The sequence below is a fragment of the Zootoca vivipara genome, chromosome 7, assembly GCF_965207765.1.
Source record: "Zootoca vivipara chromosome 7, rZooViv2.hap1.1, whole genome shotgun sequence".
Lineage (NCBI taxonomy): Eukaryota > Metazoa > Chordata > Lepidosauria > Squamata > Lacertidae > Zootoca > Zootoca vivipara.
Window position 1 is genome coordinate 35264150 of NC_142590.1, and position 17259 is coordinate 35281408.

Sequence of the window (17259 nt, forward strand, 5' to 3'; positions counted from 1 at the left end):
TCATATACTCTCAATGAACCTTTGTTTCAGAAAAAAAAACCTCTCTGCATATAATGATCTCATTGAATCACAAATGTGGTAGAATATTTGGTTAATTGTTTTTCTCCTTTGTGACAGTCTTTGAAAACTAATTCCACATCCTTTGGTAACATAAACAGTTCCATCCTTTGATAATATTAGAAGCTACGTTTTCTCTTGGTGGAGGATTGTCAGTTTGTGGCTTGTGGTTGCATCCTGGTAACAATTTGTAGACAAATTCCAGAGGCTTAATTTTTCCCCTGCTGCCAGTGAATTCCTAGAAATGAATATATGGATCCCACAAGAAAAGGTTACACACATTCCATTACAGTGGTACTTCGGGTTACGAACACGATCTGTTCCGGGATGCAGTTTGTAACCCAAAATGGTCGTAACCCGAAGCGCCATTTTGTGCATGTGCAAAGCGCAATCTGCACGTGCCGCTTTTGCGCATGTGCAGAACGCGCACACGGTGAAAATACTTCCGGGTTTGCGGAGTTCGTAACCCGACGTGTTCGTAACCCAAGGTACGACTGTAATAGACTCAAAGTGCTTTTAAGGCAAATCATCTCTTCTTATGGCTGTAAAGTTAACTCATTCAGGGGTTGCCCACCTTTTTGGGCCAGTGGGCACATTTTGAATTTTGAGAGAGTGCCAAGGGTATCAGTCACAAAATAGCTGCTGCTGGGATTGGGGGGGGGGTGTGGCCCAACATGAAATGGCTGCCATGAGGGGCATGACATAATACAAAATGAGAGAAAAATGCACTTTTTTTGCTGACTTCCTTGAACTGCAAAAATGAGAGGAGGTCTCAACCAAATGCATAGCTAGTGAGCTCTCTTTTCATTGGTGGGTCTGAAGCCTAGTTTAATACATGAGCAGGAATAGGGAACCAATAGCCCCCCAGATGTTGTTGGACCACAACTTCCATCATCTCTGACCATTGGTGATGCTGACTGGGGCTGTTGGGCATTGTAGTTCAACACCTGGAGGCTGCAGTTTCTCCATCTTACCTAAAGGAATAATGCAGAAGAATTTGTCACCTGCTGAAATAAATGGAATTTCAGTTTACACAGTTTACAGCCAGACTCTATTAAAGAAAAGGAGATCTCCCTGTGAACAAGATCTAACATATGATAGTGAGAGTTGGATGAACAAAAATCTACTCCTTATAGTTACTAGATATGATGCTGTTGCAGACAGTTCTATTCAGGGGGCTAAGGTAACATCTGCCCTCCCTATGAGGACAGCAATAAGGAACACAAGAAGAGCCTTTGTGTCCCATCTCACTGATCATCCTGTTTTCCCACAGATCAAATGTCTCCAGGAAGCTCACATATAGGATATGAAGGCAACAGTCTTGCCTGCTCTTGTGTCTGTACCCCATCTTTGAAACTTGGAAGTTCTCCTTGGTTACTGTGGGGAAATAGCCACTGATAGGTCCATAATAATAACCCTGAACTCCTGTATAGCTCTTTTAAGTGTTCAGAGTGCTTCTCAAACATGTCATTATTCACACAACAACCAGTGATGGGGACCTTTGGCCCTCCAGATGTTGGACTCCCAACTCTAGTCAGCCACCATCTGCACAGTCAGGGATTTGTCAAATCCTATTTTAAACCAATCCGAGCTTAAGGGCCAATACCACATCTTGTAACAATGAATTTTATACATTTAAATATGCTTTTAATGAAATATTGCTCCTGTTTGTCAGTCCTGCATCTCCTGCCAATTTCAATGGATAACCATGAGTTCCCACTGCATTCCCCACAGCTCTCCAGAATTCCACTAGACACAGCCATAGTGGCTGCAGCAGGACATACTTCTTACTCTTAACAGTTTATCTCCTGTACTCACTCATGTCTATTTTCTTTCTGGCAAACAATTACCTCCATTGCTGGCCTAGCATTTCTTTTACATTGCTGGCTTCTTTGATGATCCCCGTGATGAAGGTGTTGTCAATTTCATGCTTTAAAGGCTTTTAAAGCCTCCTCTCAAACATCTGATGGACTCTGAAGAGGCTATCAAACTCTGGCAGTCTGTATGCTGATTATTAAGATTTAAAGCTGCGATGGTTTGGAGATGCAGTGCAAGAATTTATGGACCTGTGTCACTTGGTGACTACCAGTAATCCTTCGTAGGTCCTATGCCTAGTCTTGTTTCTGCATAGGGCTTTGCGTAGTCAGACATTTTCTGAGTGAGGGCTTTGAGTCAAACTATAGAAGAAGGGCTTGTGATCTGTATTAGCTATTTACAAATTTGCAGTGCATATATTTATTTCATGGACAAGAGGGTAATCCTTGCCTTCATGTTATCAATGAAAGGTAATACTTTAGCATTCAGAAGTAAATTACGGTACTTTCTGAATCATGAGGTAAAGTGAAAATGTGTAAAGAGCAATCCACTCCACCTCTGCCACGTCAATTTTGGAAGGAGGTTTGGATTAGGCAGAGGTGTCCCTCATCCCAGCTCTCATGCCTTAGCTGGCCTTCTGTTGTCCACTAAATGTGAGTGTGGGAGCCAATGGAAAGCCCTGAAAATGGGACATTTTGAGAGACAGGGTAGAGTTAAGCCAGTCTTGCTACCACTGTAATAGCATTGGGCTCATCCTGCCTTCCAGCCACCATGAACAGATCCAACTCTTTCCAAAGCCCTGCCATCAGGAAAAGGGAGTTAGGATTTCTCTCACCATATTGCTTGCTACTCCTTGGAAGCTTCAGAAGTGGGAAGGTCTGTAGGACAAGAATGGGATGGGCTCTCTGGTTGCTACTCTGATTGTTTTAAAACAAACAGAAACCAAACCAAAGAAAAACTGGCTGCACTGTCATTTAATATGATGCAAGACCCTGATAAATTTAAATAAATACAGCAGAACATTTCTGCTCTCTGTTCCCCATCTGATTTCCCTCTCTAATGTTTTTTCCATATTATCTTCTTGGTAAAAACTGAGTTGTTGGGGGTTGATACAGGTTCATGTAGTTCAGTTGATAATCTAAAACTTTTAAATAATAAATTAACAAAAAATAAAAATAATGGAATTCGACTTGCATACATACAATCTAATATATGCATAGGCCACATGGCAATGTATTATGGATGGAGCCCCTATGCTCTGTAAATTTTGGCATTTTTTAAATGCTGTCACTTAAAGCAGTGTCCTATCATATTTGAGTAAAATTACCTTTTCATTCTAGAACTGTGGCCGCTGAAGTCCGGAAGCAGATTTCAGGACAATATGGTGGATCACCGCAGCTTCTCAAGAACCTTAATATTGGAGGCAGCATTTCCCATCATACAACTGTAAGTAATTTTTTATATTCATAAGAAAGCTGAACTGGTGCAGAACACAAACTGCTTTAACCTGGCTTTCCTATACTGTATATAAGAGCAAGCATGCTTGCTGGTTTCTAGATTTCACTCTTAGCTATGGATACCGAATGTGTGAATAACCAAATCTGTCTTCAAGTGTGAAGGGCATGTCCAAGAAAACCAAGGGCATACCCTTTTGCAATACTTGGAATTGGCAAGGAGGTTTGGCCCTTTTCTGAGTACCTTAAAGGAGCATATCTGTACCCTGTTTCTAAATTTGGTCTTCAAAGGTGGTGAGCATGTGTAGGAAATGAATGTGCCTGGATGTATTATTAATTACACAAAGGAGACTGGGATGTGTGAGTTCTTGTGCCAGATTTCGTGTATGTAGCATCCCCGAGAACAGCAGCAATATGGATTTTTGCCCAGATGCAGCTACATGCAGTAGGGTGTGGGATTTGCTCGGCTGCAGAGTTGGCCAGAATACAAAACTGGCCAGGTAAAGCTCTCTTTTAAGAGATACATATAAAGGGTTGCATTCAAGAGTTCCTTCTGCATATTCAAGACACCTGGGATAGCTCAGTCGGTAGATCTTTAATCTCAGAGTCATTGACTTGAGGCCCAGGCTGGGCAAAATATCTCTGCGTTGGACTCTACCCTCGTGGGCCCTTCCAACTCAGCAAAGTCTTAAGATTCAAAGGCATCTCCCCTGTATTTTGTCATTCCTGTCCTCCTGCTGCAGCCACTATGGCTGTGTCTAGTGGAATTTTGGAGAGCTGTGGGGAATGCAGTGGGAAGAAGTAGCAGGTAAACTCTTGTTGGACTTCTTCTCTCTTAATTCTGGATGCTTCCCTTCCATAGTTAAGTGTTTTTGCTATATTTTTGTGGATACAAACTTAGGGATGTTTCCAGCATTGCATGAGTGGGATTCTGCTTGCACAATGAGGCTTCCCTTTCATAACTTTTCCCAGTGTGCACCCAAATCTGTTCTAGAGGGTTTCCTGGCCCTCTATAGCATATCTTGAGGATGCACTGGGAGCTGCAGAGGAGAGAAGGGAAAATCTGCTCTGCACAATTGGAAGTATGTGAGCGACAACACTGAATCCCTTAATCCTCATGCATGACATCAGTCTACTAAAGCGCTGAAAGACTACTGATTATTTAAGATATTTGAAACAACGTTTGATTGTGTAATTATACCTACACAAATTTCACAATAGCTACATGTTTCTTGGATATTATTAATCTAAAAAGATTAAAAACAAGCAGCTGATTCTTCAAGATGTTCTGAACTAACTTTAGGTTGAACAGGATTGGCTGTGAGGAAGAGTTGGAGATGTATTTTAAAAATTAAAAACAAGCTGCATATTCAAGAGAGTGTTGCTAGTTTCCAGAATGGCAGCACTGTTGGTTTGCTGCCTCACTTCCTTAGAAAGTTAACAGAAGGAGATACGGTAGTTAATGTACCCCTGACATTTCTTGTTGAGATATTCAGCAAGAAATGTTAAGGTAGAGCCAAGGAGGATTTAGGAGAATGGAAAACAGTGTTGTTCAACTCATCCCAAGCTGTTAGAGGTTGTAGTTCACATCTTGAATGCTCCCACTTACGTATCCCCAATGAATGTGGTGGCAGCAATGCAGCATAAGGGTTATGCATTGCAGCCCGTTGCCTCCCCACGCTGAGTACCTTTTATTATTGGCAATTGTGTTGTGTATTCACGCTCAGTTCGTCCAATCTGTGACAGGGCAGTAACTAATGAATTATCTGACTATGCAGTGATACGCTAGACTGCAAATCACCTGACAGGTAATGTAAAAGTCATGTTGAAATTAAATAAAAGGTAGTGCATTTGTTAAATCTTGTTTCATTTAAATATGAAAAGGTCAACGACTCTTACTCTTTCCTTTCATTTCTGAGACATTTCTTTGAACGTTTGCCATTGCCCAATGGGGCACTAGAATTAGAGCAAGATTTATCAAGAGGGCTGGTGAGAATTCATTCTGCCATCTTGTGGCGCCGTCTAGAAAAAGTATCCACCCTCTCCTTTCCATACACCTCCACCAGCTATACTGATAGAGAAAAAAATCAGTTGACTGGATGAGAGAGACTTTGAGACCCAGTTAAGTCTGCAAGACAGATAGCAATCGCATCCCTAGGCATTTCTGCATCAAGCACAACCTGTGGAGATGCAAGCTTTGCTGATTGGTCATGAATTAATTAAATAACAAAGGCCCTTATCAGGACTAGATCTTTCAGCACTGATGTAAAATGTTTTTTGCACTCAGCTTAGACAATAAGACTGTATAAGACAGTTTCAGTTTAAATGCATCACTAAAAGCAAATAGACTTCTTATGAACACACTCTTGGCAGCATCTCTGTAAAATTGCCATTCAGAACGCTGCTGAAAGATAGGATGCAGCCAATCTGCATACTGTATTTAATCTTTGCTGGTTAGTTATATATTCAATGTGTGTGTGCACTGCATAAAAACAGGTCAGTTAATTTCACCTTTAGGCAAGCATCCTCATTCCTGAGCTACCAGAGAAAAATAGGAGCCATATTTTCTTTTATTCTTCATACCAAGTTTCCTTCCAGCTCCTAGAACAGGTTTTCCCCCCCTCCGTGGCTGTCTCCCTCTGTGCCTTGCTTGACATTTTATTTTCAGAAGGAAATAAAAGCCTCAGAATTTTGGAATTGTGACAGCCTTTTCTCATCAGCTGAGTTCTTCAACCATTTTAAATTGCCAAGAAACTAGCGCTGTTAAACCTAAAGGCACAAAATTATGAGTTGGCTGCTCGAAATAAAAATTAAAGCGCTTTGATAACACAGTGAATTGGAGTCTTCTAGACCTCAATCCATACTTCCATGGCTTGTTTGGTTGGCAAACTCCTGCTAAATGTGCCGTCCAGAGACAATTGTGACTGGTTACATTTTTCTTCCATGCTGCCTTCCAAAGGGCTTTATCATATGAGATAGTGACTGACTCAGAGTCAACTAGTGTGTCATGGGCATGCAGGAATGCAACCCTGAGCTTCCTCCTCCATTGAAGTTCAGCACTGTATGTCGACCTTCCCAACCTGGACTTTAATTCAGCTGAACCCCATCCATCATGGCAAGCAGCCAGGGGAGATGGGAATTGCTGTTTTTTTTAACAATGTGGAGGGCATCAGGTTGGAGAAGCCTGCTCTGTCACATGCCTAGGCCCATTGCTGTCTTCCTTCCAGAAGTACCTATGGAGACTTGGAGGAGGAGTTTCAGCAGTCCCCAAGTGAAAAGTTACTAGCATTATTGCCTTTGTGGTTAACAGTGGCTGTGTGGTTTTTAGTTTTGTGGTGGTGTTTGGCTCATTTATGTGTTTTGTTTTTTCTTATGTTGCGTTGCTTGGGTTGTTTAGGATTATAATGCTGAATTTACTAACAGGTGGTGAGCATTTTGTGCATGGGTTCTGTTCCTGCCCCATGCATGTTGGTGGAGCACCTCTAAGCACCCCCGTTCACCCCTCTTTCATGTCCCAAAGGACCGATGTGTTAGCAAACGCAAATCAATTGGACAGGCCTAAAATGGTCACTGCCTGTATTTTGATCTCTATGTTGCCTAAGGTCATTTTTTAACGAAGCGATTACTAAATAAAGTTACAAATTATACTTGTCCTGTTTCTCAGTCTTACTGTTTTAGTGCAGAGTCTCAGTAGAAAAACTCAGATGCCCTTATTTCTCTGGGGAAAATGGAATATAGCACATGAGAATCTATGCCTTTAAGAAAAAAAAATCCAGTTAAAAAGCGAGAATTCTAGAGGAATTCTGGCAGGGAAAATGGATGTTCATCAACTTAAATTCACCTTATTCCCCACTGTCATTTTGTTTTCTTAGAAAAAGCCTGCAGTAAAAGGTGTTCTTAACATAATTTACCAAAGCATCAGGAAATCCCACCACACCCAGGAACATTCTCCTGTATATTTAAAGCGGTTATTAACGTTTTCTCCTGTGTGTTAATCCCCACAGCCCCACTGTGGTGTGGGTCTCATAAGTTACTTTCTTCACATTATATCCTATGAGTTTACCAGGGAGAGCAGCTAAATATCTTAGTAAATATCCTGCCAACCTAGCAGTTCGAAAGCACGTAAAAGTGCAAGTAGATAAATAGGTACCGCTACAGCGGGTAGGTAAACGGCGTTTCCGTGTGCTGCTCTGGTTCGCCAGAAGCAGCTTTGTCATGCTGGCCACATGACCCGGAAGCTGTACGCTGGCTCCCTCGGTCTATAACGCGAGATGAGCACCGCAACCCCAGAGTTGGTCACGACTGGACCTAATGGTCAGGGGTCCCTTTACCTTACCTTTAAATATCTTACATTTATCAATGTTATGCAGATAATATAAGTTACAGATAGGTAGCCATGTTGGTCTGACGTAGTTGAAACAAAAAATAAAAAAAATTCCTTCCAGTAGCACCTTAGAGACCAACTAAGTTTGTTATAGGTATGAGCTTTCCTATGACAAACTTAGTTGGTCTCTAAGGTGCTACTGGAAGGATTTATTTTTTTAATGCAGATAATATAGACACAAGTGTCTTTCAAGTCTTGGCTTCATGGCCACTTAAATAAACACCTGAAATTTGATTTGCCTTCCTGTAAATGTATGAGTAGCCAGCAGCTGTAGGGTTAAATTTACTGTCTGTCTTCACTGCCTAAGAACTTTATCCGTCTTTGAATATACCCATAGTAGAGCAGACTTTGATCTTCTTCATCTAATGCCTTAGATTTCCCCTCTCCCTCCCTTGCTTGGTGGTACAAATGCTGTCTTGCTGATTGAGCCAAGTAGGTCAAGCACCCATTGTTGTTATTTCTCTTTGACTGGCATGTTTTCTATTGTTCTCTAATAAAGAACGAAACATGATTTCAGGGGTTTGAAAGCCACTGGTAAATAAAAAGATTTCCACTCCCAAATTTTGTTCTTTTTCTGTGTCAGCACAGGTCCCTTGTATGGGTAAAAACACACTTAGGTGCTTTCACAATTAGCTGCTTAATCCTTGGCATTTCAAATTCAAAGGATTTCTGGTTGCAGAACTAGAAAATACTTTTTTCTGGCACCTTTAGAGAGCTGTTGCCAGTCAGCATAGGATTAGAATAGAATAGATAGAATAGATAGTTGCATGGCCCAAGTCCGTATAGGGTAGTTCCTAATGTTCTTACATACTGTTTGAAGATACTTGCATTTTCAGTATGAGTTTATTATTAGATATTGGAGATTTTGTGATATGTGCAAATTCCATCAAAGATAACTCACCCTAGGCATCACCATATAGGACTTTTGTAATAGCAACTTGGAAACTTGAAAAGCTGCAGGGCAGTTAAAACATACTTTTAAAAACACTCAGTTTGATTTAAATATCAATTGTGCATAAGGTATAAATTTAAAAAGTGAAGACAAATCATTTTTAAAAAGTACATATTTTATTTTATTTTAAAAAGCTTGGTTTAGAATGAAATCTGTTTTTTGTTCTCAATTTTTTTTGGGGGGGGGGCACAGATTCCAGTATTTTGTGAATGCCCCTTTTTGCTACAATGCATTAGGAGTGATCACCCAGAATAAAAGCCACTGAAAATAGAATGCAGGTTGGAGCATTTGAGATGCTCACAGAACAAAAGGCTCTTAGACCTGTTCTTTTGATTCACTCGCAGCACATTTGGTTCCGCCTTGACAAAATAGCTTGTGCATCAAATCCCAAGACACTTTAAAAATGAAACGGCACTAGGAAATACAACAGTGTTGTATGGATGGAATAACAGATAGACATGCTTAGCTAACACATTGCTCATCTTGTAGCAGATGATACTGCAGAGATGCAGGTAGGAGAGCAAATGGAAACAAGGGTTGGCTGGCTGAGGGAAGCACTAAAATACTGCAAAATACTGTGTTTGACATCCAGGGAAGGACAAAGTCGATAGGAAGCAGAGTTTTATTTTCGAGCTAGTAAGGGGACATAACAGTGAAGAATAACAGAGCCTTAAAGACAAAACGCTTGAGCGTCCTTGTAACAGTCCAGTTATAAACATTTGAGACAGGGTTTTATAATGCCAGCACTGACAACCTTAACTCTACCTGTGCACGCTTCCCAATGGAGCCGGGGGAAGGATAATAGTTTATATAAACCCAATCTATCAAACTGGTATCTTACTTTAGTTAAGGGCTGTGTACACATTTATATAGATATAATGTATGTATATATTTAGGATGGCAGTTCCCTCATAAGAGGTGTGAACCGCTGAAGAAGGCAGAACGTTTATTTATTGCAATTACTGGAATATGCCAAAGGTAGTCATGATGAGTGGCTCTTTGTTCTGGTGCTGCCGATGGAACTCTTTCCCAGTTATTTTCATACAGCTGTAGAAAAACACACAGCGCCAATCTGGTGTGCCTGCACAGCCCTGATGTCGTTGCTCCCCTGTCCACATCCACGTAAGCTGTAGTGAGTGGTGTTGGTGGGTTGGCTCCACAGCTCTGCCACACCACACCATCCTCTGGTGACCATTGCCTAATACATGCATGGGGAAAATAAGTTTGAATCAGTTGTCAGTTAAAGTTCAACATGATCTTTGCTGTCCAACATGACCTCCAGTGCTAGGCTATTGCACAGTTATACCTGATGGGTGTCCCTCTTAAACCCTATGCATGTCTCCTCTGAAATAAGTCCTATTTAGTGTGTTAAGATTAGATCTCAGGTAAGCGAGTGTAGGATTTCAGCCTTAGGAACTTAGCAGATTTCCAAACTTAATGGCCGTTGCTTCTGTATTTTGTAATTCTTGCACAGCTTGTTTACCTTGTGGTGACTGTGCCTTGACTAGTTAATTTTACTGTTGCATTCATAAATGCAACAGTACAGCAAGGACAACTTGAAGGAGTTCCAACTACTCCAGTTTCTCCCGAGGGATGCTATATAGAAATACCTTGACATTTAAACCAGGCTTTTCAAGAACGGAGAACTAAGCTTTCAAGACAACTTGTTCCCATGTCTAGGCTAAATTGTGTTTAAACTTACAATTTAAATGGATTTTTGCCCTGCTCTTTGCAATACAGTGGCACAGTACCTTGGTTGTCGAATTTCATCTGTTCCGGGAGTCCGTTCGACTCCTGGAACTGTTCGAAAACCAAGGTGCAGCTTCCAATTGGCTGCATGAGCTTCCTGCACTCAGTTGGAAGCCGTGTCGGACATTCAGCTTCCAAAAAGGTTCGCAAACTGGAACACTTACTTCCGGGTTTGCGGTGTTCAGGATCAAGCCTTTCGACACACTCAGTACAGAGTGTGTACTGAGATTCAAACTGATAGAGCTGCAGAAGGCTTTATGGTATAAATATTCTTACAGAGTGATTAAAGTCGTGCCTTACTGGTTTGCCCAATTGTATGCTGGCAGGGTGGCACCTTGTCTCCTGTAGTTTCTGAAACTTTTGTTGAGTTAGATGTTTAGCCAGAAACACAAAGCATACTTAATAGTATTGCAGGAAGTTAATGCACCAAACAAATAACAATTGTTTGAAATATCCCTATAAAGAGCAACATGTATATAAAAAAAATGTTACTTGCAGAAATAACAAACTATTTTCCACAGCAAGAATCATAATGTTGTCAAAACTTACATCCATGCTCACTGATGATAAACACCAGAATGTTTAGACATTATTGATGCTATAACTATTCTCCATGATCCATTGACAGAAGGTTAACAAAAATAGGGTGTGGTTGGAATTGCATAACAAGAGAATGACTAATATCAAAGATTGAAGCAGAAGGAAAAAACACTTAAGAGGAAGAAATTGTTGACCAAAACTCATTTATCTGAGGTCATGTTCATGTGACTTTTGCGTGTGTAGTAGCTACAAAAGAAAATACTTTAAAATAGAGGTATTCTGCCTCTTGCTGAGGCTTGTAGGGTTGTATGCATCTGGTGCGATGTTCAAAAGCCAACTTTTGGCATACCTTCATAAATGCATATTTTTGGTGGCAACCTAAGAGCTGGATTTTCTGATGTATGGCAGTGGATGCACTATTGACTGTAAGATGACATAGGTGAGCATATGCCAGATTTTATTGTAGCAGGAAACGTTGGTATGAATAGGCCCTGCAACTGAAACAGGAAGAATCTAACTCATAGAATCAATTTAACTTCTTCTTATATAGCTTGCCTGGGAGCATTGTTGCCTGTTACACGTTAGTCCTGTTTCTCTGCTTTTATATGGGCTTTCAATTTCTACAGTGAAAATAATGATACCCTCCCCAATGTTCCTTTGAAAAAGCACTTGAAAGCTTGACTGGCACAATACCCCATGTCCTGATATGGCTTATTGAGGAAAGGTCATAACATTGTTTTCCTAATAGGAGCTGGCAACCTGTTCATCAGGAGGGCGGTGCCAACAAATCCCTTATAGCCAGAAAGGAGATAGGTTGACCTTCCAAAGCTTGCTTTCTCCGCCTCTCCACCATAAAAAGCCAGAGTTTAAAATAATGCGTTTGTCTTTCATCTGCCAATAAGCTGACACAAACTAGTTCCTCTTCATAACCAAGAATTTATGTTTTGCCTGTTTACTCAGGTGTTAGGCAGTATTTCTGACTGCACAGATGGCGAGGCTAATGTTGGCTTCTGGGTTTGACATTTATGTTTGTTTACATCTTCATGCTATAATAGTCAACTGAAGAGGTGTAGGGACCAAAATGCAAATGCCTTACCTGATTCTGGAAGCTGATGAGCTCCTGTAGCCGTTGTTGACATCAGTTCTCATTATGAAGTTCCCTGGAATGTGTTGGCAGTTTTACTTCCATTTCATAAAAGGAAAGACATTACTTGAATAAGGACGTTTGTGAACACTCTGCACCTAAAATAGAAACATTATTGTTCTAACATTATTGCTCTAATCATGTCTACATTGGCTCCCGGTACTTTTCCCCCCACAGACTGTTCTAGACTTTTTGAGTCATACTCTTTCCCTGTAAGCAAATCAAAAATTGAATGTGTGCATTTGCCCTGGAATATGGCTGACCCATATTTAGTCATGTATCACCCAGTGGCCTGTGCTGAACTATTTTATATACTGTGTCCTCTCCAGATGTTTTGACCTACAATTTCCACCAGTGGCCAATGCCATACTGGCTGGTGAGGGTTGGGGAATGGAAGTTGTGGTCCAAAACACCTGGAGGGTACCAGATCAGATCAGGGAAGTCTGTACAATGTCATGAGAAATGTGCATTGTAGTGTATTAAGTATTGAGTGCCCTTGGAGAATCTCTCAGCCAGCAGTGGTGGGATGGGCTGCATTGCTTAGCTGACCTCCTGTCACTGCCGTTGGTCTGGCATATCAGGAGCATAAAGGCGAGAGCTTGACATGATGCAAATACACTAGCAGGAGCTCTGGATTGGCCCTGCTGGTGCGTTTGCACTCCACCAGCCTTGCTGCTTCTTCACCCCTTGCCCTTGTCTTCCCAGTACGCTGCAGGAATGGCAGTGTTGGGAAGTCGGGTAAGGAGCTGAGCAAGCCTCTACTGCTCTCAGCCTATCATTCTTCACCTACCATATTTTGTTGTAAAATAAGGCACCCTAAATATATGGTAGTTTTCTTGGCAAGAATGGATTCAAATGGATGGAGAAATAATAAATACAGTTGCCCAACGATCACTGTGATGCATGATGATAATTTCTACTTTATTTTGTGAAGGATGATGGTGCTAGGAGGGGCAGCCAGTCTATAATTAGAAATATATTTTCCTCTTTTAGTGAAGATAGAGGATAAGAAAAATAAAACAAATACAGCACATTCCCTGCCACATCAGTTTGTACTCAGTTTAAAAGTTTGTCCCATTTATTTTCTTCCCTGTCTGTGTAGCTGATTATCTCTGTGTTTCTTTCACATACAGTTTAACACTTAGGTCTTCGTAGGGTTGAAGGCACCCTTTTGCTTTGCAGCACCACAGTGACACACCAGATTTGTGCTTTCCCTCCAGCTTTCTTAAATGGCAGAACCTAGCAATTTACAGGGCTGGGATGCTACTGATTATGGTGATCACATGGTGTTCCTGTTGGGAGCAATGTTTTTGCATGGGAAAAGAGAGGGGGGCCATTTCAGATGTTGAAATCACATGGTGAATTTGGGCAAAGGCAACAGAATCTATCCCACAGGAAACGTATGTCACCATATCACCAGTTCAGAATGAATATATCCATTCAGTGTTTCTGGGAGGCAGGGCAAATATGTTTCACTTCGAGCACATCAGCAGCTTACTCTCTAGTCTCAAATGACCAAGAATTGTACCTTAAAGTATTTTTAGCATTCTAATCTTTGGCATGATTGAACCGGAGATATTGTATTTGCAGAACTCCTGACCTTCTGGGCCTCTCTCCTTATGGGAGTGCAACTATTGCCTCTATTCTCTCTTTAAAGCACGGGTGTCAAACACAAGGCCCGGGGGCCAAATCCGGCCCGCCAGACCTCGTCATGTGGCCCGCCGAGCGCCCCAGCCAGCGGGACCCAGCAGCGGGACCTTGCTGCTGAAGCGCCGCGCCGACAAAGCGCCGACAAAGAGCTGGGGCCTGGGGGTGTTAGAAAGGCGCTGTGTGGAGCGCCCCAAGCCACAGCAGGAGAAGGAGGAGGCAGCTTGCCGGGTCAGTGCCCAGCAGCGCCGCACGGAGAGTGCCGAGCCTCTGGGACGCAGCAGTGCTCTGTAGCACTTTGAATTGTCCTCCTCCTGCCACGGCTCGGCGCCTGGAAACGGCTGCTGCTGCTGCTGCTGCTGAAGCACAGACAAAGCACCCAGCAGCGCCGCGTGGAGCTGCATGTAGAAGGACCCCAGCATCTCCAGGTACCAGTAGCTCTGCAAAGCTCCTGCATGAAACCCTAGCAAGCCTCCACCACCCAGTGCAGTTACCAAAAATCATTTTTCAATAAATTGTACAATAATTGTACATTTGAATATCTACTTGCCATTATTCTGACTATGTTTCTGCTTTCAGAGCTAGTTATTACTGACATTATTACAAAAAAAAACAGTAATAATTGAATGCAGTGACAATAATTTATGATAATAAAGAGTGGGCACATAGTCCTACAGATACAACCGGCCCTTTGAGGGTGACCAAACTGCTGATGCGGCCCCCGATGAATTTGAGTTTGACACCCCTGCTTTAAAGTGTTGCACTGAAGCTGCACCTGTAAAGTGTTTGTCTGTCTCAAAGCTCTTAGAGACCAGTGCTCTGCTTATTTGAGAATATGGTCACACAAAATCTTGATTCATGTAAGCAAATGCAGAGGCTGTGTTTTGACATCATGCTGAACTATAGCTTGACATAATGTGAATGGAGCTAGGCATGTGTTGGGTTCGTGCTCTCTGCCAACCCATTCTCATTGACAAACTGTGCCTACTGGTTATGTATGGTTTGTGTGAACCAAGCCAACTTGAATTGTCTGTTTGGAGCAAAAAAAAATGGAAGCTTCCAAACTGCTCCTTGCAGCCATGTCAGAGCACTATGGTTTAGCATGACATTCAAACACAGTTGCAGATTGGGATATCAAACCCTCTTGACCTAGGACCAAATCCTGACTCTTGTAAGAAGCAACCAAGCTTTATGCATTGTGTGGTCAGCCACCCCTTCTTAGCTTAAGATGATTCTCTTCAGAATTCCAGCTTCATATGAAGAGTATTGCTGTTTACCATATTCATTGCTTGACCATGACTGGGAGGTCTATATTGTTTATACCGTTTGTTTATATGTGTATTAGGCTTTGTAGGGTTTATTTTTGAAGTCTTCAGATGCTCAATAACCAGCCTATCAATCTGAACCATTTTGTTTGAGCACCTTTCCCCCTTTCTTTTGCAAAAAGCTAGTTTACTAATTCAGTCTTAACTTGCAGCCCTGTATGAGAAGGAAGGTCAGATCAAAGGCTTTGCTTTTTTAGAATTGATTTTGAAAGTAATGGAGGTGCTGCCTTGGAGGCTTTGCTAAATGCTGACATAGCGACTAAGGCAGTGCTCAGGTTTTCATGACTTGGTGATGCCTAAGGGTGGAAATGTCTCTCTCCTGAGTCACCTTGATGATTTTTGCCTAGGCTTGTAGTACAGTATAATGGAAAGCGACACAGCCCCAGAAATACAAGTATCAAACCTGTGCATTTGTAGCAATCATTTGCTAGAAATGGATTGAGTGTAGCATTGCTTTGTTTCAAGAAAATGAAAGACTCAGAATAAGAAGGCATTTATTTTTGGCCTACTTCTATAATACTGTACTTCTTAATTCCCATAGAGTTTGTTTTGGAACAGAATGTAGGGTTTGGGTCAGCAGAACCTGGGCATGTGCAACGTAAGAAGATGCCTTATAAAGAATCTGACCGTTGGTCCATCAAACTTAGTAATGTCTACTCTGACTGGCAGCTGCACTCTCTCATTTCAGGCGGAGGTCTTTCCCAGATGGGGATTGAGCCTGGGACCTTGTGCATTCAAAAAGCTTGTGCTCTGCCACTGAGCTACAGCCTTTCCTGTGAACAGAATTTGTTTAATTCACTTCTATGCAACCCTTCAGTAGAAATAATCTCAGGGTGCCTCAGATGCTTCACAAAAGTGAAGGATTAAAGCAACAATGAAGCTAAAAAGGTTAAGGCAGTGAATAAAACAAGCAATAGTAAGAAACAAAACAAAACCATCACTGTTTAGATTTCTGAGTAGGTGGCAGTCAAATCTCCCTAGGAAGACAATTCCATTGAGGAGGTGATGCAAGTTCCCATCCCAGTCATATCACCTGGATGAGGGTTTCCGATAATGATTTTTAGGGAGATTGGTGTGGAAGCAGGCATCCCTTCAGATACCTAGACCCAATTCCTGGGCCGCAGAGTAATCTCCCTGTAGCTGTCTTGTGAATATTATGTGCCAATTGGCATGTCCCCGTGAAGTTTGGACCATCTGTTTCCTTTCACCAGGCAGAAGATGATATTATAGTGCACAGCGAGTGTTGGACCAGAATCTCCAGATTCTTTGCATAATTGTAAGCTCGAGTTTCCTCTGTCCGCAGAATGGGCCATTAAGTTATGATTATGATGATGGGTGCGAGCCTCAATAAAATTAGGTGCTGGCTTTCACAGGGTCCGTTATCCATCATGAGCCAGGCATAATAATAGGACTTGAGAATATTCAAAGAGTTCTGTATATGTGTATTATTGCCCCCAGATTGCAGACGGGGTGGGACTGAGACTGAGAGGATAATGGTCTGTGAAAGGTCACCTAGCAAATTCATGGCTGATCTGAGACCTGGACCAACTACTCCCCAGCTCATATCTCACTCCTCTTAGCCACTGTGCTACATCACACCACAGTTGGGAGGAGTGGAAAGCACTCCTGGAACTAGACACATTATCCTCTATAAGAAGAGTAAACTCTGACACTGGAATCCCTTTGTTTGGTGAGGCTGATCCACTGTTTTTGCTGAATCCTCTGCTCTGATATTGCACTGCTACTGCTGGTAGACTACAGTGGTACCTCTGGTTACGAACTTAATTCGTTCCGGAGGTCCGTTCTTAACCTGAAACCGTTCTTAACCTGAGGTACCACTTTAGCTAATGGGGCTTCCTGCCGCCGCTGCCACGCGATTTCTGTTCTCATCCTGAGGTAGAGTTCTTAACCTGAGGTACTACTTCCGGGTTCTTAACCTGAGGTACTAGTGGAGTCTGTAATCCAAAGTGTTTGTAACCTGAGGTACCACTGCACTTACAAAATCTCTTAAATTCACAAGAAAGTGGGAAGGTAGCCCACCTACCGGTAGGAGAAGGAAGACTCTGATGCTAAACCTCTACTGCCTTGTGGGATATCTTCTGAAGACGAAAAGGCTGAGGAGTAAACCCTACTACAAAAATCCAGAGGGGAGTGCCTAAGTTGGTGCCTTGTTACACCTCCTTCCAGCAACT

At 42.0% G+C, this 17259-nt stretch overlaps 1 protein-coding gene across 4 annotated transcripts in view; it reads left to right on the top strand.

Moving 5' to 3' along the window:
- DOCK7 (dedicator of cytokinesis 7) overlaps positions 1–17259 on the top strand; it is a 114380-nt gene that overhangs the window by 8564 nt on the left and 88557 nt on the right. For all 4 annotated transcript variants that reach the window (XM_035123060.3, XM_035123061.3, XM_035123063.3 and 1 more), the window contains exon 2: positions 3213–3318. In XM_035123060.3, the coding sequence (XP_034978951.3) occupies positions 3213–3318 (106 nt within the window). The remainder of the gene's footprint in view (positions 1–3212; positions 3319–17259) is intronic.